The sequence below is a fragment of the Primulina tabacum genome, chromosome 15 (genome assembly GCF_025594145.1).
Source record: "Primulina tabacum isolate GXHZ01 chromosome 15, ASM2559414v2, whole genome shotgun sequence".
Lineage (NCBI taxonomy): Eukaryota > Viridiplantae > Streptophyta > Magnoliopsida > Lamiales > Gesneriaceae > Primulina > Primulina tabacum.
Window position 1 is genome coordinate 26,195,971 of NC_134564.1, and position 11,196 is coordinate 26,207,166.

The 11,196-nt window shown below is 33.8% G+C and overlaps 1 protein-coding gene across 1 annotated transcript; it reads right to left on the reverse strand.

Annotated features, from left to right (window-relative positions):
* Positions 1-394: 394 nt before the first annotated feature.
* On the reverse strand, positions 395-2,368 carry LOC142526010 (uncharacterized). Its single transcript, XM_075630284.1, has 4 exons — positions 2,132-2,368; positions 1,682-2,011; positions 1,518-1,624; positions 395-1,436 (listed from the first exon to the last, which is right to left on the reverse strand). Exons 1-4 carry the CDS (start codon positions 2,366-2,368, stop codon positions 395-397), a joined length of 1,716 nt encoding a protein of 571 aa, XP_075486399.1.
* Positions 2,369-11,196: the final 8,828 nt, after the last annotated feature.

Consider the following 11,196-nt stretch of genomic DNA (forward strand, 5'->3'; position numbering starts at 1 on the left):
TACCTAACAAATCTAGCATGCAAAAAGAATCAAAATAACTACTGAGCAATAAAAAATTGCAGAAAAAATTCCAAAAAATTCTAACAAGCAATTTTTATCCCCCCACACTTAAAGTATGCATTGTACTCAATGTATAGAAATAAAGAACATGACAACACATACCTCGCTCCCGAGTGTCAGAACTCGGGGCTCGAGTCATCTTTCGCAGCATCTTCAGCATCATTGTCCATGGGCTGCGGCGGTGATAGATCTGGTGGTGGGTAAAATTAACAACTAAGGGAGTAAAATAAAATAAAATAATAAAAACAAAATGAATGCTAAAAAATAAAAATTGTGGGTTGCCTCCCACGCAGCGCTTGGTTTAACGTCATCAGCCCGACTATACCAATCATGTTCATGGTGGATCGTATGATATCTTGGAAGCCTTGAGTTCTACGTTTTGACCATCAACATCCATGGTCAGTTTTCCTTGTCTCAAATCAATGACGGCTCCAGCAGTAGCCAAAAATGGTCGTCCTAAAATAGCACGAACATTCTGACTGTTCTCCATGTCAAGCACCACAAAATCTGCTAGAAGCCTTATTTGATCAATCTTAAGTTCAACATCTTCCACAATACCCAGCGGTGTCCTGACCAATTTATCTGCCATCTGCAAGCTTAGTCCTGTGGGCTTTATCCTACTCAATCCAAGTTTCTCGTAAAGAGAACTTGGCATTATATTCACACTTGCTCCTGAATCACATATAGCTTTTTCCACCAATTCACCCCCTATTTCACATGGTACTACAAATTCTCCGGGGTCTTGTAGCTTCTGAGGAATATTTCCTTGCCTGCCCTTATCATCTCCTCCAATAAATGTCACCTCTTCCTTCTCTGTAGACTGAATATTAGAGTGTAGGGTCTTGAGATCTTCAAGACCTTTTTTCTTGTGAAATTCAGCTTGTAATTGTAAAAATCTCTGGGGATAGGGGAGCATAGAAATATCAATACATTGATCAAAATCATAACTCATACTTTTCTTACCTCGGTTTCCTTTGCTTGGAGTCGGCTTATCTTCCCGGCTGGTTGTGCGATCAATTTTTTTCTCTTCTCCTTCTATCATCCCAACCTCCTCATGTTGGATGAAAATAGCATTCACTTGTTTCATATTTGGATCTGCAGTACTTGGTAATGCACCTGATGGTTGAGACGTGAGTTGCTTCGTTATCTGCCCAACTTGTGATTCCAGGATTTTCAACGAAGCTCCAATATTTGTCATGTGTGTCTCAAGGTTGTCAAGTCTAGACTCAGTCCTAGCCATCCTCTTGCCAGATTCAGAAACGAATGTCCCAACTAAATCCTCAAATGACGGCTTCCCTTCCCCATTTGATGTATTGAACCCCGGTGGAGGATTCAATACATTCTTATTGTTTGCATATGAAAGATTCTCATGGTTTCTCAAACCAAGATGATAAGTGTTAGGGGGAGGGTTACCTCGATATCCGTCGAATCCTCAAAAATTTCTGTTGTTGATATACTGAGCTTCTTCAGGACGGGATTGCTCTTCAGCAACAATCGATGGACCTTCAGTCTCTGCTGTGCTCACTTTGTTCATAGCTGCTAGTTGTGTGGTCAGTGCAGATACCTGTGCAGTGAGTGATGTAATGGGGTCCACAGCATACACTCAGGCTGTTCTTTTTACTCCTGCCCTTTCAGACGGCCACTGGTAGCTATTTATCGTCATCTGTTCAAGCAAGTCATAGGCTTGCTCGGGAGATTTAGCAAAGATCGTGCCACCTGCCGCTGCATCCACTGTCGTCCGTGTCTGACCATTTAACCCGTTATAGAATAATTCGATTTGCACCCAGTCTTCAAAGCCATGATTCGGGTACTTCCTCAATAACTCTTTATATCTTTCCCATGCTTCGTACAACTGCTCAAAATCAGTATGCCTAAAAGTACTTATCTCAATCTTCAACTGTGCAGACTTTGCAGGGGGAAAGTATTTTGCCAAAAATTTCGTCGCCAGCTCCTGCCATGTCGTGATACTTCCCAAGGGAAGCGATTGGAGCCATCCTCTTGCTTGATCCCTGAGAGAAAACGGAAACAAACGCAGTCTAATAATATCATCAGGAACATTATTAATCTTTACTGTATCCGTTATCTCCAAGAAGGTCCTCAAATGAACATGAGGATCAGAAGTGGCTGTTCCAGCAAACTGGTTTTGCTGAACCATATTGATTAGAGCAGGCTTCAACTCGAAATTATTTGCGTTGATGGTCCCTCGGGCAATACCAGAGTAATGATTGTTGATCACTGGTCGGAAGTGATCTCTGATAGGAATAGCCTCTGACGGGATGTGTCTGTCATTTTCTCTGTGTTCAGCCATTGCTTGGATCTCTTCCCTTCTTGCTTTTCTTAATTTTCTCGCAGTTCTTTCGATCTCCGGGTCAAAAATCAGCAAGTCTGGGTTTTGCGATCTTAGCAAACACTGTCAAGCAGGAAAAAAATGAAAAACTCAATCAATATAAAATAAAATAAAAATAAAAGATCTAAATTAAAATCTAGACTAATTGGTAACAATATTGATATAAATTCAAATTTGACACTCCCCGGCAACGGCGCAAAAAATTTGTTGCGTGTTTTCTTAATTGCTTACAAGCGCACGACGTTAAGTTATAGTAAAATGAATTTTTAAGTACGAGTGTCGATCCCACGAGGAGTGTAAACTAAAATTATATCAATGCTTGTAATTAAAATAGTCTCAGCTTTAATTAGAAAAATCAAAGGAGATTTGGTTTACTTAAACGAATTAATTGAAAACAAATAATTAATCTAATCACCGAATTGAGAAATAACAATGAGAGAAGATATCTAGATAAATGATTTCACCAAGTTTCCACGATAATTATTCCATGTTAACTTTATATTCACGAATTTCAATTATTTAATGACCAAGAACACTTAATTATTTTATTCCCCCTTCCCAAGTGACGAATAAATTATATCAATCAAACTTCGATTTAATTATTCCTAATAAAATCTAAGTTTAATTGATAAATGCAAACAATGTTCTTACCTAAGCCTCGCTAAAGTTATACGCCTTCCGAACGCTATAAACATTCAACGATGTGTTTCTAATGATCTACAATCCTAGTCCCTCTCCCGAGTTATAGAATTAATCAAACAACAAACAATTTATGGCCAGTAAATTGCAGAGAAATAAACACAGAGAAACACAATTAAATATAAAATGGAATTCAATCATATAAAATAACCATGTCAAATTATCGTATCCACAAAGCTACATCATTCTCTAGAATGGAAATTTAGTTCATCACAAAATCCAAGCGAAAACAAGACATATTCGTAAGTCTAGACATCGCTACATAGTAGAATATAGAAAGCGAAGGAAAATATAACAAATCCGAAGTGTCGTCTCCGTCCCCGGATCCGTTGTTCTTTGTATTTGTGACAGTTCTTCGCACTCTGAATCTTCGTCTCGTGTATGCGCTCCGATTTCTCGTGCTTTTCTCCAATGACGGCTCGATTCGTGCGTGTGATTTCTCCTTAGGCGGCTCTCGTTTTTGACCTAGCCATTGCGCTTTTATAATAATCTGGACGCACGACGTGCGCGGTGGCGCGCATCATTCTGGTCGCTGGTTCTTTTCTATGCGCGCGCTGGTGCGCGTGATCTCGCGCTCTCGTGCGTGCCTCTCGGGTTTTCTGCTGCTTTCGTGCGCGCGGGTGCGCGAGATGTCGCGCGGTCGCGCGCAGGCTTCTGGTCTCTCGCTTATGTACCTGTGCACGCGGCTGCGCGTGAAGTGGCGCGACCGCGCGCGCACTTCTGTCCAATACCTGCTCTCAAGCTATTCTTTATGGTGCACGGCTCTGTTTTCTTGCATCTACTTGGCTTAGTTTCCACTATTTTCTCCACTCCTGGAATGACAACAAAAACAAACCAAAAACGCATAATTATGTTCGAAACAAGCATAATTCAAAATGGATTTTAATGTAAATTAAGTGCAAATTTTGCACTTATCAGGGTCTTATATGGTATAATTAGGTGTTAATAAGCTTTGGTTCAAATTTGGTAAAGTTTGGTTAAGTTTCGAGTCAATACGAGACAAAATCGAGATATACGTCTAAGTTTAAATACGAATTGTGAAATTAGTCGAGAAGCTTAAGCTTACGTCTAAGAAATATTTATGGGTGTATTTTAAGGTGTTACGTTAAGTTTGGAATTATTTGGATCGTCTTTTTAAGGTCCAAGGATAAATTGGGAAAATTAGGGTTTCAGGGGCAAAACGATCATTTTACACCTGAAAAATGCTAGACGTCTTGGCAGTGTCCTGAATTCTATAATAAATGCTAAAAAGTTTATTTTAAATATTTATGGAATTTTATGATGAAACTTTAATGCTAAAAGACATGTTACATGTTTGGTTTAAAAGGAAAATGATTTATATGTACATGTATTTTTACAAGTGATTGAAATATGAAAAGTTGAAGGAGGAGAATTGATTATGACTAATACGATGATATGATGATATGTAAGGTCAAAGCTCAGTTGATGGGTGAGAGGGTCGCTGATGTCCCTGTCACTCGATTCCGTGGATATACGTAGATGGATCCATCGACCTTCAGCCAATACAAAAATCATAATTTAGTATCTGAATTCAATAAAAGGGAAACATATACGTTCATTATGAAAGAAAAATGTTTATGTTCATGAAAAACTATTTTATTAAAAGTATTTTTATTGTTGCTTGTGAATATATATGTATTACTTGCTATCATGATTAAGGTTTGCTGAGTCAATAGACTCATGACTTGGTGTGATCGATGCATGTGAGCTTGATATTGATGGAGGTCTTGATGATTGAATTAGCTGGACTGAAGGTGCACACAACCCGAGGACCGTCTCTAATTTTCCGCAAATAAAACTATGTTTATGATTTATCATTAATTAATGATTTTTATGATTTATGATGCTTTTGAGCGGCTTTTGAGAAGATGTTAGAGTTAAGTTTATTTTTGAAATAATGTTAGTTTAGGGTGGTTAACGTTTACGATTTTATGCTTTGAATTACTTTCTTTTGAATTTTCAAATAATATTTGGTTTGTTTATTTTAAATGGTGTAAAATATTTATATTTTAAATGTTTAGTATTTCGGCAGAATGAATTAGAAAGAAAAAAAATATTTCTAGTATATTTTAAAGAAAAATGAGTAGTGGACGTTTCAAGGATAAACTTGTTTAAATAGCTGAATTACAACACACATAAACTGGAAAAAATTACAAATTTTATTTTGAAAGAAAAATGAAGAGGTTGAATGATGTCTTCATCTTCCTTCTATCTTGATATATTTGAAGTCTTGGTAAATTTGAAATCCGGATATCAAACTTGTGAATTGCTTTGCCATTGTGCTGACATCATTTTTAGTTAGTGTACCACTAGTTAGTGGTCTATCATGTTGTGACGGTTGAGTGGTTCATCCTCTACTAATGGAGTGGTTAAATCACATATCTTCTTTATCTTTGTCAGAGAATCTTTTGTTTTTGTATAGTCCCCGGGGAAAAACATGATTTGTATGGACCTTCACCACTTGGACTTGGTTTCGCATTATGTTTTCGAACAGATCTGTGCTGAAATCTTTCTTAAATTCTGGCTCTTTCTGGTTTGTACATTCTAGACAGATTTCTTCTGGAAATCTTTTCACTTGAGTCATATTGAAAAATTTTCGACGAGTTTTTTTACTCCTTGACAGTTTTCTTTTCCACAAAAGATTTCTTTTCTTTTCAAATATTTTTTCTACAAAACTTATAGTTTTTTCTGTCATGATATTTAACATAAAAAGATCCATTTACAGAATTTTGATAAAACTTAATGAAAAATTGACTTTGTTCATCTATGTGAAACAGGCCCATAATCCTCACGCTCGTCTATTGGTGATGTCGTCTTCATTGAATGATGAAACAAGAGGTGTTTCATTCTCCAAAAGATCCTTGATGAACTTCTGGATGTTCATGTCTTGTCTTCTTAACTTGATGAAGTGAAAGGCTTCATGCGAGTCTTTTCCGACTGGCTCTGGTGCTGTGGTAAAAAAGTAAAGCTCCATTGATGGGATCGATTAGGGGGATCATCGTTGAGCTATAATAGCTCGGTTCTTGAAATATTGAACACCGATGAATTAAATCGAGTTTGGTTTAAAAATCAAGCCGAAAATAATCGAAATAATCCTTCGTAGAAATCGATTAAATATTTTGTAAAGCATTTAAAATATATGCAAGTTGAATGAGTAAAAATATTTTGGTTGAAGCATTTTATCAAACACTTGATATGCAATATTTTGGTATTTGAAGAACACATAAAATGCTTCAACAATGCTTCTTTAAAAACAGTGTAAAATTGAACAGTAATACAATAAACAAATAGAAACTATACAAGTCTTCATGTTTTTCGTGTCGAAACACACAGTTTTCTGTCATATTTTGTGCCATCATATTTCTTCCTGACTGAAAATTTCTTCTATTTCATATATACTTTCATCCGAATGAATATCTTCAAACTGGTATACTTGAACTAGATCTTGGTAATAAACCGCTTTTTCAATATCTAGAGTTAGTTCAAAGCATTTATCCATTTTCTAGACATTGGTTGAAATATTACATCTTGTTTCACATGTCCAACAAATATAATATTTATGGTCAATTTCTTTTCATATTTATAATATCTGACTTTTTGTCTACACTACATTGTTCTTTGTTTCCAAAAACTACTTCCGAATCTTCCCCTTCTGGCATAAAGATAAGATCTAAAGCCTTTATTTTTCTGCTTTTGTGACTCACTTCCAATGATTATTGAAAGATCATTTTCTTACAACATAAAATGAGTACATTTATTAATACCCCTTAATCATTTGTAATTCTTTGTTATCATAGCCGTTGTATAGTCATCTATGAGATCTTCTCTGTTTTTCAAATCCAGTAACATCAAGGTTAAACATAACCTCATAATGATGTATTGATTCTAAAACTGATTTATCATATAGTGTTTGGTACAAGAGAATTTGATTTCTCGTTGACATTATTCATGTTGGTTGTGCTTTTCCACCTACATGAAAATCTGTTTAGAGTCATCTCATATTTTTATTATGATATCCCACCGGGTGTTCTTCTCCTTGACCTTAGCCTAAAAGTTTTTGAAAATTTATAAAATCGTCTTGGGCCCAAAAACATTCGAGCCCATATTGGACAGGACTGTATGAGATTGTCTGGGACACCCTGCATGTCTACCCACTCACTTCCCAAATTTTTCGGGTAGATGCATGTCTGTACAGGGCAGCGTACTGTGCAAAAACAATTTTTTTTATTTAAAAACGTTCTGGGCTGTCGCTGCCGCCCACATGTGACCTGCGTTGCTTGGAACATCGCGCGAAATAAATTTTTTTGTTCCTGAAAACGCTTTTCACAGGCTCTGATTTTCTGGAAGAATTCTTATGCGATTAGAAACAATTAATTCAACATGATTTAACAATAAAATCATATAATAGAGAAAAAATTGACTATGATACCAATGCTGGAGTACCGTTTTCTAGCACGAAAGGCACATCAGAATTTTAAAAATTATAGTTTAGACATTGAAAACGTTTATGGGGCGTCATATGACATAAAATATTTATAGGGTGTTTATATTTGTTTAACTTTACGTATTTAACGCTGGACACCCAACCAGTCAAGGATTAGCGGAATTGGTCCTTCTTGTAAATCTCTACTAACCGATCTTCCTCCTTCTTCGATCGATAAATCAGATCCATGATGAGATACTAGATTCCTCGTATAGAGCGTACTAAAGATCTAAACGAAATTTACGTCGAAATTGGATCGCCATAATTTCGAAAATCTGGCGACGGTGTGCCAGCGGCACGATGGAGGGAAGTGGCCGAAATATTTCTCCAAAATTATGTAGTGGCTAATTTTGTGATAATAGAGAGAAGAAGAAAAAATTTGGTGGGTGTCTAAAAAATATCTTATTTCATATAATCATTAATGAAATATTTACAGACTTTAATTCATGATCAATCAAGAATCTCACTATATTTAAGATTCATAATCCTAATTCCATTAGGATTATTTTTAATTAATTAATTAAAATTCCCTTGTGGTATATATCATGCAAACTAAACTCTTGATAATACATATCTATACATACATATATACATATGTATACGTATAAACATATTATTTAATTTTTCAATTAATTGTTAATTAATTAATCAATTCTAGACACCACCAAAATATTATATGAGAATCATGTACATGTTCGTAGTCACTACCACTAATACTATTATTTAATTAATAGATTCTAAAGTTACTAAATAAATAATTGTGAACTCATTATAACCCGATCAATTATCAGACAACGTCGATATATCGAGGGTATAAATCTCGTTCATATAATGAAAATTGAAAATTTCGAATATCAAAATTTCCACGGATCCATTTTTGGCAGCCGCTAGTTTTGTGAACTCCTTCACCAAAACAGACAGTTCCACTTTTCTCACATAATTAATAGTTAAACTAACTTTCAATACGTGAAATAAGCTTAAAAACTCCTTATAAGCAATATGTTTGATCTTCATTAAACTACAGTCGCCAAACTCAATCTCAATAGGAACAGAGAATCCAATACTTGTGTGACCTTCAATGATTCAAAATTACAGATAGCCGTGGATTCACAACTTCATGTGATTTAGAATAACATTTATTATTATTCGACTTTATCCTAATTATCTCTATTCTTTTCATAAACCCCTTGATCAAGAATGTCAGAACTCAATTTTGATTGCACCCATCGGATCATGGTAATAACATCTAGTAGCATCGCATCGTGATCTCTTATGTATCACTGATAGTACCAACAAGAACCCTAAGTTAAAGTTACCGTACAATACGGTCTCTTCAACTCATATATCTCGATCAAATCTGCAATCCATTGGTGTATCGAGAGTTGCAAATGAATTCGATAATGATGTGATGTATCTTTGAGTAATAACAGTTACATGATATGGGCAACTAGGAAAACACATTTTCCTAAAGCACATGTCTTGTTCTTGCTAGAGTCTTCTTGCACTATTTACTCATGAGATCACATATGATATCTTCACCAATAGTCAAGCGGTGAGTCCTCAACAACAATACATTGACTTCTACTGTATTTTGAAACTACACCCAACATCACCATCTGATGACCCTCAATGGATTCATAAAATGAGTCAAAGTGCAGCGCTAGTACGTAGAGCCTCCGTATTGTCTCGGGTCAAATTACCAATGATGTACAACCATAACCGCGAACTTTTTCATTCGATAAGTGATAACCACTTGGACAGTCCCGACGAGGATGTTCAGTGCATCATCAAATGATCACTCATATGTATAAATGGACATATTCGTGTTCTTACCAATGAAACGTGGCGTTTACATCACAGATGATAGTATCAAGATCAAACAACATTTATCGTTATTTTATGCGGCTGATTAGTCTAAGAATATGTTCATAATATACAGTACAATTCTAATGAGTTTCATGATTTTACGTTGAGAGACAGACATCATGATACCTTCTGTATATTTAAGGACTTTAACTATGCAGCTTGTATGAGTATATAGATAAAGTAAATGTCATAATTTAATAAAACCGTAAAGTATTATTAAAATAAAGATTATTTTTCATAAGAGTCAATAAAGTTCAAATCACAAGTTAGATAACTAAACAATTACTCTAACAAACATATGAAAAATTTCGCTCATTATCTCGATTTATGTGATTCCTATAACCGAAAGTTTTTAGACTTTATTTAGGCATTTTGTTAAGTTTTGTCTTTAAAACTCTCACTTTAATTTAAATATACATAAAAAAATATATTTATTTTATGATATTTCTATCAGTATATCAAGTTATAATTTTATTAATATATAATTATAATACTACGATGTAGATAAATAAAAAAAATATCATATTATTTATAATATTTTAAATATATATTAAATTTGATATTATAATTTATCAATTTATATATTTCTATTAATCAATAATTCTATCATTTTCACACAAAGATTGTGATATTTATTTATCGTAATATAATTTTTAAATAAATATAATTTTTTTTATATTTTCATTTAATAAAATAATCTTGAAAATAAAAAAGTGTATCTAAATGAATTTAGTAAGTAATTGGACCAAAAATCAATTTAATTCAAAGTTAAATTAATAAATCAATTGAGTCAATTAAATAATTAATGTACAAATTTACTAATTTATCACTTGTTCTTGTACTCATGTTTTTTAGTCTTAAAATTAATTAAAATTAATCAAAATATCTCATTTCAAAGTAAAAGTTTAAAATTGACCATCCAAACCAAGCTAAGCGGACCAAAATTCAAAGTTGGATCAGTTTAGATTTAAATAATTAATGATTTGGTTTGCTATTTAAAATATGATTTGGTTATAGTTTGTATCATATTCCAAATTAATCCGCTTTTGCTCACCCCGATCTGCCATAGTAGCGAAAGACATATTTCCTAAACAGCACAAACTAGTTATCCAAAAATCTACCTCTATTTATTATGGCTTTGATTTATGACATAGGGAAGAAACAATTAATACAAATTTTAGTTTAATTTTATACACAAAAGAATGAATCTAATTTGACTTGTATGTGTCAAACCGAACCATTAATAAAAATTGACCAATGTGTTATTTAATCAAAGTTCATAATCAATTATTTTATTCCATTTATTTATTGGAAATTAAATAATAAAAAATCAAAAATACAACCACCCCTATATACAATTAATTGCATTTAAAACCTTGTTTTTTTAAAATCAGACATAAATAAAACATAAACCCTCTACAAATGGGATAAATATGTTTGATTTGTTTAAACACAAGAATTAAAAGTGCTTCATTTTTTAAAAAATGAAGCATATACCAACCTATTAACAGTTTTTCAAGGATCGTCTTTTTAGACTTTTCACATAAGTCTGATACACCTTACTTATACGTAAAGTCTTCAATTGTTTTGACATAAATGCCCTTAAAACCATGCTATACTTTATCCTACATTTTTTCTACTATTTGAACGAATGTTTCCCCTTTCCAGTTTAGTTGATACAAAATCACTATGTGCTGGAATTTGAACAGAGGATCACAAG